This window comes from Agelaius phoeniceus, chromosome 8 (genome assembly GCF_051311805.1).
Source record: "Agelaius phoeniceus isolate bAgePho1 chromosome 8, bAgePho1.hap1, whole genome shotgun sequence".
NCBI classification, from domain to species: Eukaryota; Metazoa; Chordata; class Aves; order Passeriformes; family Icteridae; genus Agelaius; species Agelaius phoeniceus.
Window position 1 is genome coordinate 20,818,838 of NC_135272.1, and position 21,312 is coordinate 20,840,149.

The 21,312-nt window shown below is 40.4% G+C and overlaps 1 protein-coding gene and 1 long non-coding RNA gene across 5 annotated transcripts in view; one reads left to right on the forward strand and one right to left on the reverse strand.

Annotated features, from left to right (window-relative positions):
• Positions 1-10,123, reverse strand: LOC129123834 (uncharacterized). Of its 3 annotated transcripts, XR_013183279.1 has the most exons (5): positions 9,605-10,123; positions 7,569-9,473; positions 6,818-6,937; positions 2,343-2,513; positions 1-663 (listed from the first exon to the last, which is right to left on the reverse strand). It is a non-coding gene; the product is annotated as an uncharacterized LOC129123834 (long non-coding RNA). The 3 variants fall into 3 exon arrangements; XR_013183280.1 differs by having other exon boundaries at positions 6,818-9,280; XR_013183278.1 differs by having other exon boundaries at positions 6,818-9,473.
• ALG14 (ALG14 UDP-N-acetylglucosaminyltransferase subunit) overlaps positions 10,087-21,312 on the forward strand; it is a 19,903-nt gene continuing 8,677 nt past the window's right edge. The window contains exons 1-3 of one of the 2 annotated variants that reach the window (XM_077182219.1): positions 10,087-10,274; positions 12,467-12,618; positions 16,670-16,796. In XM_077182219.1, the coding sequence (XP_077038334.1) occupies positions 10,139-10,274; positions 12,467-12,618; positions 16,670-16,796 (415 nt within the window). In that variant the 5' untranslated portion in view covers positions 10,087-10,138. The remainder of the gene's footprint in view (positions 10,275-12,466; positions 12,619-16,669; positions 16,797-21,312) is intronic. The other variant, XM_054638475.2, reaches the window with a different exon arrangement.

Consider the following 21,312-nt stretch of genomic DNA (forward strand, 5'->3'; position numbering starts at 1 on the left):
AATAGCACGAAAATGATGAATGGAAATGAAAATCTCCATTTCTAAAAAATCCTCCCTCTCAAAAAAAAAATTACATAGACCAAAGAACAAATCTGTATGCTTTGGGCTTTTCTTAACACCCTGCAGGTACCCAGCTAACAGTGGCTGAGCTGTATGCTTCCCTGAAGGGAAAGTGTTATCTTGGCTTTCCAAACAGCAGCCACATTTTATGAGTTGATGCATACTGTGCTACACCTACTCAGGTGAGTGCTGCAGAACGAGTGTCACACCTTTCCAGCACAGGTAACATATCCTACCACATTTTTAGCTAGTAACATACCTTCACTTTCCCTGCTTTAGCTTACTCCCTCTGAACACATGCTCCATTTTCCATCAGAGGTCAGTGAGTTTAACTTTCCCAGCTCCTGTCACCTCCCACTTGAGAGAGCATTTCTGCCAGTAGTACTTACTGTCCATAAGAGAACAAAGGCTTGTTTCTGGAAAGCTGTCTGTTCACAAACCTCTTCCTGTCCCTTCTTCAGTTTTCTTCCAGTTTTTCTGTCTTCTCCATTTGTGTCTCTCATCACGCGCTGTCTCTTTCATCTATTTACACCTCACCTGCAGCATTTCCCTCTCCACTGGTATTATTGTCCTGATTATAACTGTCCAGAAGCTACTGAGGACCTGTAAAACAGCACATTGTGAGCTTACCATGCTGCACTAGAAAGCCCTACACTGATGCACCACGTCAGCATTATGACAAGACATCAAACCACATTAAGACAGATGTGCTGAGTATTATCCACAGAATTCGCAGGAACGCCATCTCTCTTTTTCTTTTCCAGGTCACTGTCTCCTTCTTTCCCCCCCTCTTCTACTTTACATTCTATTTTACTAGCACCTTTTCCTTTCCTGTCACTTTATTCCTCCCCTGGTTTCCTTCAGTGTCCACCTCTCATCAATTATATTTTCTTCCCTCTGATGTGCCTGCACAAAGGAGCATAATGGAGGCAGTACTGCAGCTTTGTTAAACATGCCCTTGGCTCTTCAGTAAACAAAGCAGTAACTGGGTGCATCTTTGGGCTCTGCAAACCAGAAAGGTCTAGAGAAAGTGTTTCATTCCCAAAGGCTTAAGCCAGAGAGCTCTGAGATTTAGAAAACTTCTTGGTTCCCTAATCTCTGACATGAAGCACACCACAAACAGCAGGAGGAATTTTGAAATAACACTCGATTCTTTTCTTCACATGCACATACTTCCTTTTGCTTTGTGAGCTGAGGCTCTTAGCAACAAAAGCACTGTAGAACAGGGTAGTGACTAGAATTTGATGATGTCAGAACAGCAGAAAATTGAAAAATATGTACTTTGTAATGGCATACAATTTGAAAGAATAAAATTGGTGCCAAGCAGTGCTAAAACCAAACAAAGTATTTCCCAATAATTCAACATACAGAGGGTCAGAAAGCAATCTGGGTTTTAATGTTCTGACTGGTAATTAAAATCAGCACAATTCAAGTGCAGAACAAAACAGTGCTTGTTGATACAAGGTATTGTGTTTTATGTGATAGCATCAGACTTTCAGGTAAAAAGACAGAGCACATGCTTTGGATGGCATCACTCATGTGTATGCTAAAGATAGCTCCTGAGCCTGGCTTAGCTCAGGCTGAACTTTGGCACACGGCACAGCAGCTGCGCAGCGCGTCACTGTGCCTCCTGCAGCTTTCCACAGCTTGGAAAGAAGGGCTGGGAAGGATACTCTAATGGCACATGTGTTAGCCTGAACAGGTCAAGTAGTTTCTTCAGACAATATAATTCCCTCTGAATGCTTTGTCAATTTTTTCAGATTTTTCAAAAAACTTTCTACCATGTTTAGTGATTTTTTGATCCTCTGTTGATCTGTGAAAGCCTTGAGGAAACAAGGAAGGAAAATGGCTTGATGACACAAGGAAACAATAAAACCTGATCCATACTCACTTTATATATGTCTAAATACTCTTGAAATCTAATTTAAAAAACTGAGTAAGAAACCAAGAAATTGTTTTCCACATAGTTCTCAAAAGTAGTAGTCAATAGTATTTGTAATATTTTTTTTCAGAGAACATGACTTTAAAATTTATATTTCTTAAATATTAAAACTTTTTAATTTCATATTTTGGGAGAGATATTAAAGTGGTATCATACATTGTTTCAAAAGTAAATATAATTTATGTCTTAATTTTGTCAGTTTAGGAGGTCCAGAATGTATTATTCATTTTTCCTTTATTACTAATAATGAATTCTAGCAAAGCCCCTGCTTTTACCACTGCTACTTGTTAATATAGTGATCATTTTCTGATTTTGCATTGGCACTATTATAGATTCTTACCTAGGGTTTAATTGTTACTCTCATTGATATCAGGAGCTGTAGTGATTCCCCTCCCAAGGCCTTGTTCTGTATATTAATTCACACAGACATGTTCCTTTGTACAATTCTAGTCATAGGAAGGATATCATGCTCAATAGTGTTCTTTCAAATCTAAGATTTAAGACAGAAGTCCTGGTAAAAACATTCAAAAAGACATGAAACTACATTAAATACAGCAGTGCTAAAGTACAGAAAGACAGCTTGCCTTTCAAATCAAGTGAGGAATTTTGTTTAGGCTTCTACTTCCAGTGACGCTATTCAACACCATGCCTTACTGATTAGACAAATACTAGAAAATATTGACTACGAAACCCAAAAATACCTAAAAATAAAGAAAATACAAAATTAATCCTAATTCTATATGTGAGATATATGGAGATAGATAGATAGATAGATAGATAGATAGATAGATAGATAGATAGATAGATAGATAAAAAAATGTTAAGGTGGAAGAGTTTCACCATGAAAATGTATCATGCAAACATTATAAATGGATTTGAAAAGTCAACTTGTGAATTGCACCAAATAACCAAATATATTGTCTAACTGAATAAATTGCAGAAAAATTGCATTGTGATATACACAAATTAGAACATCTTGTTTGTGGTTTTTTTCAGTGTTGCCCCTTTCCTTTTATTTTGTTGTAAACATTTTTCTGTGATAACTCTACTGGGACTGCTCAAAGAACCAACATTTCAGCACCTGTTCATCTGATTTGCTGAATAAGGGACATTACATATCTGGAGTGCCTCTGGTGACATCCTCTTCTTCTGTTTGGAAATTATGCTCCAGTGGAAACAGGAATCTCACCACTGAAAGTGGAAGCTTTACAATTAAAGGTTTGTTGGACAACTGTAGTGCACATACACAGACCAAAACATTCCAGTCCAATGCCACGTTCTGCAGTGAGTTCTGGCCACACTGTACTCCACACGTATGCACTCCTCAGTTTCACTTGGAACAAACCTGTTTTCTCTTTTCTGTGTACAGTACTCTTTAAAGGTGATTGCAGTTACAAACAATTAATCAATTAAATAACAGTAATGATAATAATAATCATCATCATCAAGACTTATACCAGCTCTTGGCTTGACTACTAGCTACTTAACAATTGCTTATATATACAATTGTACCAGTCCTCCAACACAAACATACAAGCAAAAAAAACAACATATTTTTTCTTCAAAATATTCTAAAAAGAGTATGAAATTACATGTTTCTTTTTGGAAATTATTTCTGTTTTTTATTTGCTTTAGTTAGTGTTAGTAAATTGGAAGCTGACATTGGAAGCTGACTTAAAACTTGTGCTTCCACATGTATAAAGTTTTTTCTTTTCAGTAATATATTAATCACAAGTCAGCTAAATAATTAACACCATAACTTAATTCTAAGCAATTGTCTCATTATCACTGTTTAATTCACAGGCACTGGAGTCGACCAGCTAACTCTCCTGGCACCTTAACGACACATTAAATTCACAGTAACTAATGCAGATGGTTTATAATTTCCTAACATTCATTAAAACTGTAATAAAGGCAAGGACATTCTTTCCTTGGACTGTCAAACAGAGAGAGAACAGTAATACATATCACCTGTGCTTGATGAAAAAAAATGTGAGGCATATCTGTTTTTAAATCTTATCACATAATTAAAGACTGTTAAAGTACAGTGCAGAGGGCAAATTATGTTGGCAATAGCTGGACTTTAGACTGTGTCAGCTAATAGGATTTGCTATGGCTGATATCATACATATTTTAACAAAACAGAAGAAAAAAAAGAATTTCATATTTTGAAATCGTAATATTTTGTCTCACAAGTATTATACACAAACATAAAGAAATTAAACCACTGAAATACCTTTGGCAGCCCTTGCAAACTCTGCAAAGAATTCAATTTATCTCCATTGAGAGCTAGTGGAGTCATTACATTCAATTGACTTAAATAGTACTTGATCAAATCCCTAAATCCACAGCCATACCTGGCAACATCCCCAAAACAATAGTCAACAAATTATATATTTTTAAACACAACTGCATGAATAAAAGATGGAAGAAAAATGGGAGGAAAAGAACATGAAAGACAGTGTAGAGCAAAACCAGAAGACATCTTCCCTTCTCTTTTAATGTGACCAGTTATTTCCAGTCCAGCATGGCATTAATTCAATGCTAGACCTTTCGAAACCTGAACAGCTCAAAAAACTGTCCTCAACTGAGTAGCATTTCCTTCCAGAGGAGGGTGTCAGTTTTGCTGCATTTTGAATGCTCATAAGGAGAGGAGGGAGAGAACACAGAAGGATGAGATGCCCTTTTAGGAATGCTGAGGGCTGGGCACTCAAAAGCAGAGCTGTGACAGCAGCAGCAGCCCCACAGCTGCCTGGGTTTCAGTCTGAGAGAGGAAAAGCTCTGCACCCAAAACAAGCTGAAAGCTTGGTCCCATCTATCTCCCTGCACAAGCAGTGGTCAGGTTTTCTGACAGCAGGAACCCAGGAAAGGCAATGTACATTTCTCTTCATCCTCCTTACAGATGCTTACATGGAAAACTCAGGAAAACCCCAGCCAAAAAGCAGCAGTGAATAGGTAGAGAATCGTACATCCTAACCCCCAAGTAGCCTGCAAGTTTCATTTAACATTACAGATCAGAAAACAGATTTCCAGGAGATTAAAAATAGACTTCAAATATATTTTGAGGTGTGTTTTTAAAAAAGACCTTATTTTTACAGGCCAAGTGGCCTGAGGCACCCAAGTGACCTCCAGGCCACACAGTATTTTAAGGAGTGAAACATCAGTCTCTTTCTCCTGGCCTTTTGAACAGAGAGAAGAGCATTATTTTACCTTACATTACAGGGACTGCTCCTGAACACACTACCCAGTAATTACAACTTGCATTATGTCATGTCAGTTCTGTCTACTACAAAAGTTTCTGCTTCATAAAAGCACACTCAGAATGCACCCAAATGGTTACAACACCGTGTGTCACCAAAGGCACTCGTACCAGCCCTCCAGACACCTCAGATGCAGCAGGTTAAAGAAACATTGGCTGGCACTGTGGCTCATGCCTGTCAGAGAAAAACATTCTCCTTACAAATTGCTGCTTTGATTCTAAATTCGTACATGGTATTTAGACCCAAACAAATTTCTAAAAACAACCTCCTCTCCCAGTTCCAAAGACTATTTTCAGAAAACTTGACATTGCCAACAAGAGAGAAATGTAGGAGTGAAGGATACCTTATTTATTGAGCTGCTGTAAACTCACAATCACTTTGCTGTCTGTCATGAAAATTAAAGTGTAAAGAAAAGCAAATGTGAATGGGAAAAAAAAAAAAATTTAAAATTTTTAAATATGAAATAAGTCTTATTATTTGGGGAATTTGGTTCCACTTTCTTTGTTTTTTAGCACAAGCATTGTTTAAGTGGTTGCAAATGCTGAACTTTTATATCTAAACAAAACAGACTCAAATATATATGAGAAGTGCCCTTATACCAGGAAGCACAGCATTAACTGTAATGTTAACATAAATATTACAGCTGTTATTGATTACAAATACAAATCAGGACTTCTAAGATTACATTCCTTTAATTCTAATGACTCATAAGAAAGTGTAACTGCACTTGGCCCAAAGCAACTGAAAGTAGCAGCTGTCTAAAGGGACAAATCTTGCCACAGACTGGCTCTGATAACATCCTAATTTTTCCTTCAAGTGAGATCAGCCAGTAGCTTGTCTCCAGTTGATCCCAAATGGTCTACTCCACTGATTAATTTAAAAATACCTTTCTTTCCCAACCACAGAACTTGTTATAACACTTAGGATGTTATTGCTCTTCTAGAGTCTTCCAGATACAGTTTGCATTTCTAATATTAAAGAAGAACCCAGTTAGAAGTCTTCAGGTTTTGCCTAATCCAAAAGCACACCACTTCTCACAGTGCTCCTAAAAACAACATTAGCACATACAAAGAAATAACTGCTTCTGGCAAAAAAAAAATCAATCCAGTTTCCTTATGTAATGTATATGTTCTTATGAATCACTTCTATGAAAATATCATGCAGAAACTAAGAATAATATTTAGATACATTTAAATAAATTACTGAGCTTTAACATGATAAATGGTTCCACATTACAATTTTTTCCAATAGCAAAGGCCAAGTGATTCCTGCCCTTTTTCTCACCCAATTGTTTCTACCATTTTTCTAGTTTACTCATCAGTAGTGCTGATGCAACTGTTTGTGGAGCTGCACTCTAAGCCAAAACGAGAAAAAATGACCTCATTTTAGAAAACAGCAGTACACTGACTCTTGTTCATAGGTGTAATTTTAGAACCTGTAATTAGAAGGAAAAAAAAACAAACCCAAACATCACAAGTATTCAAAGTGCCAGTTAAGAAATCATTAATATAAGGTGTATTTCAGTTGTTTAACAGTTAAGAGTTAGATCACTTACAGGGAAACTCAGAATGGGAATTACTGCCAGATAGCCAAAGCTGTCTACATTTCATTTCAGGGGAAAAAATGGTTTCATTTATATTCCAATTACAGCCTTTCCTGTTGGAGACAAAAGAACCTGAAACACAAAGAGCGAGCTTTTCTCAGTTCCCTTTAGTGCCCAGCAGTGTAACTTTCAAAGGAACCATGCACTCCAGGTACCAGGAGGCTTCCACAGAGAATATTCACATTTAAAAGGAGAGCAGCATGTCTTTCTTTGGAACATTGTCTCACAAGTGATACATGGAAAAAATACTGTACCTATTTTTTCCTATTCAAGAGTTATAGAGTTGGACAACAGTGACCAATTATTTAGAACAAGTGTGGTTCATTTCTCCTTCAGAAAAGTTCCAAGCTAACTTCCTGCAGCAGAGGTGTCAGAGGCAGCCTCTGCACCTGCATCACTTTCTGTCCCATGCCTTTTCAGACCAAGTGCACACTTCCTCCCACACATACAGGTCACTCACCCACTTGCAGTATCAGTGATTTTGCAGACTGGAGAGCAGTATCAGCACTAACCAGTGCCTTCCTCATGGACCCCTGCACTTCACCTGCTTCCCTCACTGAGCTAACACAGCCATGCTGTGCTAAACTTGGCATTTCATATTAACTTTCATATTAACTGTGCATTTATGCACAGCTGATGCTGAGATGAAGATTTCTCAAGGCACTTCCCAGACTGGAATCATGGCCAAGCATTCAGCACACACCTGGAGGAGTAGACAGCAACCTGCTTTCTTCAGAACTGCTAACAGCTGTTGCACTGAAGTCTCCCAGGTCCAGAACATGGTATCAAGGGAGCAGGGAGTTGCCATGATGAAAGAACACAAATACACCTAAGTCCTACTGAGAAAAGGCAGGATTAGCAGTGTTACACTGCAAAAGGGATCTTCATGAGCTCTGCTCAGTCTTCACAAAGGCAAAAAGCCCCACAAAACTTTATTGCAACTAGGTATCAGACTGTTGCCTCAGTCTTTAGTTATTTTAACCAATTTTAGCAAATTCTGAATCCTCCTTCAAGCCTTGCCATCTTCTGTGGATACTACTTGAAAACTATATCCCCCTACTCCTGCAAATTTAACAATGAGTTAGCAGACTTCAAGCACTAGATGTAGGAGTTTATGAGGCAAACTCACTGCTTAGATTTTTAGACTCCTTGAAAGTCAAAACCTTTGCTTTGCATCTAAGAAACTGTCTACTCCAAAGAACAGGTCTGCATCACTCTAATTTTTTCCTCGTTTTTAAATGCCTTCCAGCTTCCCTGGTTTTAGGTCAGTTTCTCATTAATTTCACCAAATGCATTTACAGAAGGATTCTGTATTAGAAGGGGAAGTGTGTACATACAGAATAAATACCATGAAAAGGAGAAAAGAAGTTGAAGTTTTTTATATCAATCTCTACTGCCGAGTTTCCAGGACTGCTTCTTGGAATCAAATGCCTCATAAAAAGCAGTTCTTTAACATTTATGGTAGGAAAAAATAAGAGCAAAAATCTTGAGAAATCTTGGAAAAAAGCCACCTTAAATAAAACAATTGCTAGCTACACCTGCTGTGGCAACTGGGATAAATTCTATATCAATGACATTTATTTTGATTGAAGAGACTACAAGTGGGGAAAAGATGACCATAGACAAAATTAGTATTTGAACTGTCTATAGAACTTACTGTCTTGTTTTAACCTAATAGTTCATGTCCTGAAAAGGTATTGTGGTACTTTCTTCTGTCATTGACTTGTACCTCTGTTGTCCCTACTTATTAGTTTTATGTAGCTAATTAAGTGGAAATCAAAATGAATTTTGGAGATTTATGCATCATCAACAGAATTTTTAATTAAAACCTTGTTGCTTCCAAATGTCAATAATGACTAGGCAGTGAAATACTTTTTGTGAGGTTACTCATTTGGGTGGAAGACAAGTTTACTATGGTAATACTGTTTTTAATAATCTCTGCTTAAAGCAACTGCAAAATTATATGTTATAGTGACATGAAGAAAAAAACATAATCTGTATAGCTGTAAAGCATGAATCACAGACTCACTTCAGATCCTAAGATGGCAAAGGATTGGTGGAGCTTGTATCTTTTACTTGTAAGACATACAATAACCATTGGAATCCAAAACTGGAACACCTTTGTTAAAAATGAGAAAGAAACATTAAGTTTCCAAGGCTGGTAGGGTCACAAAAAGTCCAATTCATTCAGGAGGAGTAAGAGGGAAAAGAGCCAGCCAGAGAAACCATGGCAGGCAGATGCAGAATTGCAGTGTGTTTGATCTATTGTGGTTGTATGCTTGAGGTACAAGTGCACAGCCCTCACGTTTCATGTGTTTAGACAACTCACCCCATAAAGCAGTAGCATCAAACCTCTCCATAAAGCTCCAGAGTTCACTGCTCCTGATTCACTGGCCAAGAGGAGGGCCTTGCTCCCTGGCAGATAATTTAAAAACAATGATGAACAAACTCTTTCCTCACCATAAAATGCAGTGTATTACTCTTTCTAGCAAACACACGTCGCATCTGAGATTAGCCCAGGGGCTGAATCATCGCTTTCTCCCAGCAAAGGCTGGATGCTGATGGAGGCAGAAAGAGCGCTGATCTGCTGCTCCCTCCACACTTCTTACTGAAATAAAAAGCTGAAGTATTACCATGAATGAAAACTAGAACCACGACAGGCAGTGAAACGTTAATATTTTTTATTTTACGCGTTACTGTAGGCTGTGTAACATTACAGCTGCATGTAAGCAGACGTACCTGGATCAGTATCAGTGCATACAGCAGTCATGCTCCCGCAGGAATCCATCCATCCGTGCGCGTCACGGAGCGCCCGGCTCCGCCGCAGCCCCCGGCCCCCGCCGCAGCCCCCGGCCCCCGCCGCAGCCCGGGCACAGCCGGCAGAGCTCTCTCGGCTCCCGCTGCAGCCCCTGCTAAAGCCGACAAGCCCCTCTCAGCTCCTGCAGCCCGTGCACAGCGGGCAGGCTCGGCCTGCGGGCCCTCATTCCGCCCGTGCTTACGGCGGTATTTCGCAGCTCCGGGACGCCGGCCGGGGCGCAGCGGGTGCTCGGAAGCGCGGGGAGCACCGGGCGGACACACGGGGAGACCCTCACGCCGCATCACCGCGCCCCCGGCCCCGTCCGTCCGCCCGCCCGCCCGCAGCCCCTGCCACCGCAGGCCCTGCCATCCCCGGAGTCACCATCGCGCTCAGAGCGCGCGGAGGTTTGAACCGCGCCGGCCGCCGTACGGGGGAGGTGCCACTGCCGCTTCCGCGAGAGGTGGCCTCCGGCGCGTATGGAGGAGCTGCCCATCGTCGTGGTCCTTCTCCTCCTCCTCCTCTCTTCCCTGCTTGTCCCGCTGGTGCTCCTGGATAGGAGGCGCCGCGGTCGGCAGACACCTCCGTTCAGTCTCCTGGTGGTGGCCGGCTCTGGTGAGTGGCGGTTGCCGCCGGCGGGAGCGAGTGGCTCCCTATACTGCCGCTCCAGATTCCTGGAACTACCAGTCCCGGCATGCAGCGCGATGAGCGGCTAGCGTAACGTTGCCGTATACCCTGGTGCATGCCGGGAGTTGTAGTCGCGACTGTGTGTGTCAGGAGCCGGTGCCGGGGCCCCGCCTCGGCAGCTCCTGCGGTGCCCCCAGGCCGGGCCGGGCCGGGCCGGATGTCCTCGGGGCCGCCCTTGGGTGTTTTGGTTCTCTATTTGAGTCATTGTTGCGCGTTTCACCGAAGTCACGGTGAGAGCACCGAGAGCACCGGTGCAGGACTGAGCCGTGCAGCTGCTCGGCCTGACTGGAGGTTGCTGAGGCGATGCAGGGCACGGCGTTCCAAGGACTGGCTCACCCCTCACACACGTGGCATTTTGCAATCTGCCCAAACCGCATTGCTGTGATCTGCTTACAAGAGTCCCACGTGGATCCGTCAGAGACAAAAATGTCAGCCCTCGCTAAAGGGGATGTACACATCTGCTACTCCTTGTTACCTTGTTATCAGAGTTGATGGGCAATTAATTTACCTCTAAAAAAATTATTTGAAAATTTGCACTTCACAAATACAGGTCAGCTGTGATTTCAGCACCTGAATCCCTTTGGTTTTTGCACACCAACTAACTGAGTAATAATCCTGAGATCTCTCTGCATCTCAGTTTGACTGGCAGGTTTGTAATTCCTCAGGTCATCTTTACATCCACTAGGGCTGGAAACGTGTGTATTTTCTTTCAGTCCTTTGGAATCTAGTTAGTCTGTATTAAAAGAATACTTCCACTGTACATAAGCCTATGAGGTGAAATAATACATGTCAGTTAAGATCCACGTAATGTTCAAGCCTATTCTTTGAGGTTTGTAAGTAGAAATCTCCTGTGAATGCTCAGCTAATTGCATTAAAATTTGTGAAACCTTAACAAACACCACTCAGGAGAAAATATCTCCAAACACATTTGAAAAATACCACATGAAATTGTATGGAAAGGTGGCAAAGTCTAGTGCAATGCTGCACTGCTAGTGCAAACTCTCCTTGTTGGCAGTTGTTCACCAGCTGTGAGTGTTTAACCTGTGCAGCAAAGGTCTCTTGGGAGCCCTAGAGACCCTGAGCAGCAGGAGGTGTAGGAATACATGCAGTTTACTAGTTTTGGTCTGCAACTTCCAGCAGATTGAAAAGCAACACATCCAGTCAACACATGATGTATTTATGGGTCTGGTTTCATGTTGGTCTGATGCAGTCCAGCCGATAAAAGGTGAGATTGCTCCACTTTACTACACACACCATCTTCCTTCTCCCCCCCTTCCACTCTAACAATGTCCCTCTATCTGCTTTCAGGAAACTCAAATGACAAAAACCCCAAAAATTTACCCAGCTGCCAAAAAGCCCAGTATGTACAGCCTCCCCTTCTCTCTGGTTTGGTGCCAGTTTAGCTCTGGGACAGAGTGACCCTGCAGTTAGAAGGTTGTGAAGGCCTCTTCAAGGGCAGTGCTCAGAGCAGTGCCTGAAGCAGCACTGTTTGTTCTGTCAGCACCCAGCAGCTACACTGCTGTGGCTGTCACTGCTGTGGCTGTCACTGCTGTGGCTGTCACTGCTCTGGCTGCAGGGGGACACTGCTGTGGCTGTCACTGCTGTGGCTGCAGGGGGACACTGCTGCCTGGCTGGTTTCAGTGTGATGAGCTGGGCTAGCACACCCCTGCCCTGGCAGGTCACAGCACTGGCACAGGGCAGGGTCAGTGGCAGTTCTGTTTCCAAGGTGCAGCTCTGAGCCAGATCCTGTCCAGCTGCATTTTGGCCATCACCCCATGGGGTGGCCTTTGAGTGCAGAGCACAGTGTCACTCTGTGCCTGGTTGTTCTGCACCATGTACAGGACATTAAACACAAACATCAGACTCCTGTGTGACCCTGGTTCAATCCCATTTCACTGGAAAACATCCATCAATATCACTTCCCTGGGAGCTGAGTTCCCCCCATGTTATGTAAACAGTCTCAGCCATCCTCTTGATTGAATCCTTACTCTCAGAAAATACTTTCTCACTGGTAGTAGTAATACTCATGTGCTTCAAAGTGAAAAGTGACTGATTCAGCTGAAGAAATGGAAGGTTATGAGATTTTTCACACACTAAGTGCAGTTTGCTTTGTTTTACAGGTGGGCACACAACAGAAATCCTGAGGTTACTCAGCTGTTTGTCAGAGTCATACTCTCCTAGACATTATGTTTTGGCAGACTCAGATAAGATGAGTGAAGCTAAAATTCGTTCTTTTGAACAAAAAAGGGCTGAAACCTTCTCCAAGTCCCAGGTAATTTGTTAAATATTCATGTAAGAAAAATGATCTTGACATTATAATTCAAGGCAATTTGGAAATGATTCTTTGAAAGGACATTTATAGCAGCTAGCCACTGAAGTGTTACTTGTAGCTGTAAGAATACTGGGGCAAAAATATTGCAGAGGGGATTTTTTTTTTTTTTTAGTTTGGCATTTCCCTCAGTGACACATAATATTTTTTTGAAAGAAATTATATATAAAAATATTTTATCTAAGAAAACTTTAATTTAAATTGTATTGGCTTTGTGTGTTTCTAGACTGTGTCTTGGTTGTATTTTTAAAATAAAGTATTAAATGTTTGTTGAAAAAAGGATGCAAGGCCTCTGAATGTCAGTTTTCTGGCAAATGCTGAACTTCTAAAACTCATAAAAAAATTAAAATATCTTGTTTATTTTTCTCAGATGCTTGCTTGCTTTCAGCTCGTTTGCTGTATGATTAACAGACAGCAGCATAAATGCTGACCTAAAGTGTGATCTGACATCCAGTGAAATTAGTAGAAAGTTTTAGTGAAATAAGTACAATAGAAATGAATGTTCTGACTACAAAAATTTAAGTCCTTTTAAGCAAAGAGTACAACACACAGTAAATTAATTATTTGCATGGTGTTGATTTCATATGGTGCACTTCCACTGTTTTCAGCAGTGTTGTTGGGACAAAAGACTGTAGGACTCAGTACCAATGACTTTCTGAATAAACCCTGGTAATGTTTGGCAACTGCTGCTAAGGCTTACTAAGGAATGATATTTTTGTTTACTGCAACTTTCACGTCTCATTGTGCACCAAGGATGAATGTCTAATAAAGTGACCAGAGATGCTTCCTGTTCAGAGAACCAATGGCTATTGTTGTAAATAGCCATTCACACAGTCATATTCACTTACCTGAAGAATGTCCAGCCCTAAATTATTAGATTTCGTAAAGATACATATTTTCAGTATTAAAAGGTTATGTGGCTTTCATAGCTCACTTATTTTTGCTAAGCTTCTCTTTTATAACCTCTCCAACTACTAACAGATCCTGTAGTTATATTTTCCCTCAACACTGAAAGCCAGAGGAGCATTTTTGGCTGCATGTGAGTTTGATGTCTGGATAACAGATGCTCATTTTCTTTTGGCCATTCTCTTTCTACTAAGCAAAAATATTTAGAGTGAAAATGAAAGATAAATTTTGGAAAGTAAATATCACATGCCTGCAACATATATTTGTTAAATTTCAGAGTGTGCTTTCACACACACATAGTGTGTGTTTTGTTATTGGGGGCACTGGAGATCATCAAACATTTAAAAATTATGTCTTAATAACTTCTTGAAGCTTTGCATAAGTGAAAGGGAGAAGTCTGAATGCTTCAACACATGGTCGTTCCCTTCCTCATCCTGTTAAGGAAATAGATTTTTCCAGAACTAGGGACCAGATGGAAGACAAAGTAAAATAATGATGTAACAGAAAACCAGTGATGTAAGAGAAAATTAAACACACACACCTCCCCACCCCTCCAAATAATTTTCTTTTTGATCTGTGCTCTAGCTCTAACAGCTATTCAGGGAGAAGGAAAGAAAGCCAGAATGAGCATCTTGCTTACAAGAAGAAAAATGCTGCACCTCAACCCACTAAGCCTCTTAAAAAAGAACTGAAAAATGCCACCTATGAAAAGTCTCTGGTCCTGTATTCACTGGCCTCTTTGTTCTCTATCACTCCCCACCTGTAACCACAACTATTCCACAGGGATGCCCCCAGAGCTGGTACTCAGAGAACCTTCTGTGCTCATAGAGAACCTGTTTCAGCTGCTGGCAACATACTCTAGCAGCAGAGAGACAACTTATTGAAGAGTGTGAATTCCTATAACCCCATGGTATAGGAGATGAGCAACCAGATTAACTAACCTTTACATAAACCTCTTCTGACCATATGTTCTTTTCCATTTCATGAGAGGTACTATGCTAAGAAATCTAATTTCTCATCATGAAAAAGAATTATGTAAACTCAACTTCTTTGCAATATGTTCAGCTGAAAATATTATAATAATTCACAGCAGTTGCAGTTTTCCACTAGCTTTTCCTTACATCCTTGCAAAACAACATTAACTAGGTAAAGGACAACATCACTGGTTTTGAAATTACATTACAGATTTGCCAGTTTGGAACATTTGTTTTCAAATTAGAAAAAAGATTCTGAGTGCACTAAAGATGTAAAGAAAAAAAAAGATGCAACAATATGATACCATAGTAGATAGGGGAGAAATCTTTTTCTGGTGTCAGATATACTATGCAGTGTTCCACCAAAATATACAGGATGTACCTTTGGAACATTGACAGCACTTAATGAGAGGAGAGGCTGGGATTACAGAAGCATCTGGCAGTGGCTTCTAAACAAACAAACAACAACAAAACCCCCCAGTTTTGGTTTTTCATTTTAATACCTAGGAGTTGTTTGATGTGTGGATTGAAGTCCTAACATGACATAGACACTGATGTGCAGAGTTTCCACCATGTTTTTTGAAAAGTATAGATAAAATCAGCTTGATCTTTGCTTGAACTCTCCAAGTAAATTCCTACTTTGATACTGTTTGGAGTTCCTCCCAAGCTCTGCTGAAATTACTTGGGTTTTTCAATGATGATGAAAATCACCTACAGTTTTTTTGTCAAATGATCTTTAATACCATTCTTACAGTGAAGGTTCATCTGAATAGTTCCACTGGACCCTGATTGCCTAAAACCACTTTATCATACCTGTATTTCTTGCAGGGCTGAGTGCCACACAAGGGTCTAAACTCCACTTAGAGCACATCTTTTTATCACCTGAACTCTTCCAAAGCTTTGAGAAACAGAGGCAGTGATAACCAGAAACCTGTTAAATAGGGAGCAGGGGGTATGTTTATCTTTCCATATTCTGTTGTCAGAATAATGCAATCAGAGTTTCAACACCTGCAAATAAAATATTAAAAAATCAGTTTGTAACATCTGTTAATGCCTTCCAGTATCACAGCTATTGAAGAAAGATATCACAATGAAACAGGACAATCTCAGACAAGGAAATTAACATTCTGCATTTATAAATGTTGGGGGGGTTTTTATTCTTTCCACCTCATATATTAAAAATAGTCCCAGTTACTGCTATTCAAGACAGATTTGTAGTTTGTATTTACCATATAGCTTTTGTTAACATCCTCTTTCAGGGGCACAAACCACCAGGACTAAACAATTGGCAATGTGCACATGAAGTAACTGGGCAATTTTCAGTCTTAAAGTTTCTCACCCCCATGTGAAGTGAGGTAACAACCACTATCCACACGTCAGCATCACTGAACACTGCACTGCAGCCACTACATTTGCCTTTCATTTACACAGTCCAAAATGTCATTGGCATCAGGAGTGCCTTCTGCCATAGCAATAATTGTTAGGTGCAGCTCCTCTCCACTGAGGTAAAGGCACCTGCAAGGAGGGCAGGCAGCCTAACAACTGCTCCCTGCTCCTGGGCCTTCAAAACAAAAGGAATCATCCTTGCTTTATTCATTTGATACCTTTTACACACCATGAATAATCTTCATTTAGGGAAAGAACAAAGAAAGTTACTTCTTTACCTATTTTTTACTTAACGATAAGATGTTCCTTCCTGTTTCTTTACGCAGATATTTTGCATTTTGAATATGTGTTGCGCATATCTTTTGAATAGTCACTGAGTACTCATTTAAAGGGTGATGATATTCGCTTGTCCGTGTTTAGTGGCACTCGGGAGCGCAGCTGTGCGTTCCCCGCAGTGCGGATGCCCAGGAGCTGCGGGAGGCGGCCGAGCGCTCCGAGCGCCGCCGGTGCCCACGAGGTGCCGCCCTCGCCCGGCGCTGCTGCTGCGGCCTGCCGGGCTTTGGGGAGCCCGAGGCGGCACCGAACAACAGCTACCCAGGTCTGGCGTTATCTGTGCTTCACTGTATACTTTTTATACACAGTTCCCAAACTAGACTAAGAAAAGGGGGGAAAAAGGTTGGCACAGACAGATTTAAAGTAACAGCTCCGCTCCTCGTGCTCTTTTCCAGTTCAGCCTGGATCGCATTCCCAGAAGCCGGGAGGTCAGACAGTCCTGGGTCTCCTCTGTGCTAACAACACTGTACTCCATACTTTACTCTCTCCCTCTGACCTACAAACGGAAACCAGATTTGGTAGGTAAAGAAAATTTTATTTTATTGAGAACTTGCTAATCCACACTATAAAAGCACTTCGCCTATGCAGACTGCATCTCATATGTATGCTTAAGTTTACAATTCACAGGAAAACTATTTTTAATTTTAAATTAAATATAGCAGCAGTACATCAAGAAAGAGAGAACAGGTTGCACTGCTGGTGAATTAGAATAGCAAATACCAGTTTTCCCTCGCAAAGTTTGCAAGTACCTTCAGAGAGTCACTCCCTTGTTATGCTGGTAGAGCTAGCAAAAACAAGATTGCTGCTTCCTGATAGCATCTCTTCAGGATTGCAGCAGCACAAACTATGCCTGAAAGCCTGGTTATCCTGTTGGCTGGACTTGCTTCTAAAATGGTATGACCAGTCTGGCACAGACAGGTTCAGACCAGCACAAATATATACAGATTCAGTTCTTGTGCTTACATGGACTTCTGAGCTACAATGCATATTTATTTAGTCTTTGGCTGACTGACATTAATTATCTCATCTAATGACAAAAAGCATCACTGCTGAAGTAGCAACTCCTCAGCAATTTAGTAGCTTTTTCAAGCTGTTCTGAAAACTGCACTCTCATGCTAATTACATTTATTTTAAAATATTTCACACACTTAAGTCAGAAGTACTCAGGATTGTTAGATGGTAGAACTCCAATGGAGATACTCCACCAATAAAGTTTTGTGTTAACACAAAAGATAGTGCACTGGTCTCCTAGCATTAAGTTTTACAATTTTGTAAGAAAAAATTTGGTTACAGCTGGCTTCTTGCTAGAGCTGTTGTCATCTTAAGGAGTCACTGATCTAAACTTGAGGATTTTTTAAAAAGTATTAGTTCAGCAGAATTTCAAATTAATACTTTATGAGGTTTAAAATGCTTAAATGAAACATGTAAAAACCAGTGCAGTTACAAAGTATTTTTCATAATTTAGTAGTAGCATCTATACACACACAGATATTTGTAAGGAGACAGATATTTGTAAGGAGACTATTTTTAAATCCCTCTGTGAACTGCATGGCTAATTCTAAAGAGGCTTTTAAAAGTTTGTGGTATTTTGAATGTTTAGAGAGGCTGCTGTGAGTAATGTGATCTCATTTGCTTCAATAGTACTGGTCAGTTCCTGTCAGATCAAAAGCTTCTCACTTGCTGGACTTTTCAAACAGTTTAGTGTGCAAGACAACAGAAGTAGGGTTTTTTGCAGTTGCTGTTTTTCAAGTCTATTCTGAAAACTAGAGATCAAACTGGGAGAGGGGAGAGGGTGGCATGCTATTCTTTCTACAGTGGTTTTGGTTGGGGCAGTGGTAATAGTCACATTTGTTTACATGAGCAGACAGAAATGTGAGTAACTATTTAGTAATAACTTTGCTACACCACTGTGTTAGGTTAGTGTATTTTTTACTTATTGCAAAAGAAATTGACTGGAAAAATCTCACTGTGTAGCTTAATAAAGGAAGCAGGAAGTTACTAATCTAATTCCATGTTTTCTGTTTACCAAAGGAATTTAAAGTGACAGAGAGATTTACACATTGAGTTATTAGAAATGGTGTTGGAGCTGATAAACTGTGATAAACTATCAGAAGACGAACATTTTGGAAAACACTTGTGCTTGTAAAATTAAGGATATGTTTTAGGAAGGCCTTTAAGCCCTTTGCAGTGGTTAAAGTAACCCCTGTCTCAAAATGAGATCCAAAGAGTCTTTATCCATGGTTAAAGAGCTGGAGGGGAAGGCAATCCAAATTACTTTTAGTCAGGAGCTATTATCAACCAAAATAGCAGCTGGCAGAAGCATCCCTGGCATTATGGCAAATCATGTACCACTTGAAAGCTGCTTACATACTACTATTTGTATGTATATCTTAGTTTAAGAATTCTGTAAAATATTATAACTCAGAGAGCTGCAAAGATTTTAAAACATTTAGCCAAGGAGACTGTTTCAGGGATTAAAATACCTCACATTGCCAGTGAAAAGACTGTATGGTATGTGAGGCAACTGGTAGTGTTTAATTGCCTTTGCACAAAAATGCTTGCAGTGAATCAAAACTCACTCTACTCACTCACTAAGCAAAATGTAATGCTTAGTAATGTAAAGAACTAGAACTAGGCTGGGACAAATGCTGGCACTCTCATGTTCATCTATAACTTTTGGCATGGGAATCAACAACCATGTTTAGAAACAAGCACAGTATTACATCATGCTGAGAGCTTCATATTTTTAAACAGAAGAGCTCATGGGTGCTGTACATTTTCAGTCTAGACACTGGTTTTGTTTAACTGCAGGAGGGAAAGACAACCTTGCTTCTAAGTCATTTGTGTGTATGAGTGATCCCCAAACCCTTACACTTGCTTTCAGGCTTGTCAGAAATAAGTGTACATATGGAGGAATGACTGAAGTCTTCTGTAGGCAGCCTAAAGCTAGAGGAACACAGAAGTGTTGCAGTGGTCAAGAAATGCAGGACAAGAAAAGTACTGCAAAGGGAGCCCAAAACCATTAGGTGCACAAAGGCAAGATTTGGAGCAGATATGGTAGTTAAGCCAACCTAAGCCTGTCTGTGGAGTGCAAATAGCTGCAAAAGGGAAACAGCAAACCCAGCTGCACTGGAGTTACTTGATGAGCACTTGATACGTGCTTTACTTGATGAGCACTGGGTCCCTTTTGTATCTCACACTGATCTGGCAAAGCTTCTTTCATCAGTTTTCCTGAGCAATCAGTTCCATCTAACCCTTCTTCAAGATAGTAAGTTCAGAAAGAACTGAACAACTCCCAGGAGATCTTTGCTGTCTTGCAGGACTTGACCCACACTTGAAATGGGCCTCCAGAGAGTTTAAGAAATGTAAAAGTTAGTTGAGTTGTTCAGCTTGAGATCATCTTCAGGAGGCCCATTTCTAAGTTATGAACATCTGCACTCTGCAAAGTTAAGTCCCTTTAGAAATATTAAGCCAAGTAACAATTAAGATGTCAGAAGTGATGATTGGCTGGTGTTTCTATAACCAAGAATTACAGAAATGTAAATATCAGTGTGTTTTGCAGGTGAATGTATGGTGAGCAGTTTTTATAACATCTACCTGCCTTAGATAGGCTTCCTATACAGAGGCCTAAAATTCCAGGGAAGGAAAGGCTTGTGCCAGCACACACTGCCTTCAACCACCTTCCCCCAGAAAAGCTTTTAAAACCATTCATCAGCTGCAGCCAGACATAGCATGCAGCTTCAGAGATTGCAAATTCCTACCATGAAAACAGGCAGCTGGTCAGAGAAGAGAGACTTCTGTTGTATTCATTGAGAGAAAGGCTAAAAAGAAACATAAAACTAGAACAAGATAAGATCTATTATCTAGAAAAGGATGCAAATCCTTATTTATAGAAAATTAAACAAGCTACACAGAGATTTTTTCCAAAGATAAAGAAAATTACTGCATCCTACATAGATCATTTGATATACAAGAAGGACTAAACTAAAGTTACATCTTTCCTTTAATATGCTTGAAGTCAGTCAGTAGATACAAGTTCAAAGGAAACTGGTCTTCAGTTCTCTGCTACTTACAGAACCATTGTCTTTGGGCCAGTTTGCCAACCCTGCAACTAAGTTTTCAGGTGATCTAGCCTTTTGTTTGGATCATGATTACCCTGCTCATTCTGGCATACCTGAAGTTCAAACTGAAAATTAAGGATGTGCCCCTACCACACAGCAGAAGCTTCAAAATATTGTATCCAGTCCTTTTTTTCAGCCATAGAAGGGTTATGTAATTGGGTCAGTGATTTGCTATCCTTTAATATAATTAAATTTCACCTACAATTGTGCAGAAATGCTGCATAAAGCTCCATTCATTAGCAGATTGCACATCCTGGACCCTTAGGACCAGACTTTTTTCCTTTTCTCGGGACTCTTCCGAACAGTTCCCCCTGCCTCAGGGCTCTACAGAGTCTGAAATAAGTAGATATTTTCAGATGACTGCTATTTGGGAAAACCTGGGTTAAATCAGGCTAAGACGGCAGTCCTCCCACATTAGGGCCTCCTTCCTGTGGGAAGTCTGTAGTAAGTTTGCACATTTGCACAGTAAGTACATGTTCTGCTGTCAGAGAATGAGAATGAAACTTCTTTCTAGGAGCCTGAAACCTGCACAGCTTATCATGCTTATAGCAATCACCTCTTCTTTTATGACTGCACCTCCCATCACACATGCCTGATCCCCTGACTGGTTAAACTGACTGAGGCAGCTTCTGGTTACAAAAGTGTTTGCACAGTAAGCTAAATGAAAGGAGATCATTATTTCATTGAGCTAAGATTTTCCATTCTTTGTGCTCTGCCCAAAATGTCTTAAGTTCATAACACTCTCACAAATTACTGTGACAAATAGTAAGTTATTGTCCCTTATATCATGGCTCTAATTGGAACTTTGTGGAAGCTACAAAATCTGGGTGGTGGCATTTTTTTCTTTATTCATTTTATAACAAGTGATCTTTGTATAATGCAATATTAGGACTATCTGCTGCATTCTTTTGTACACT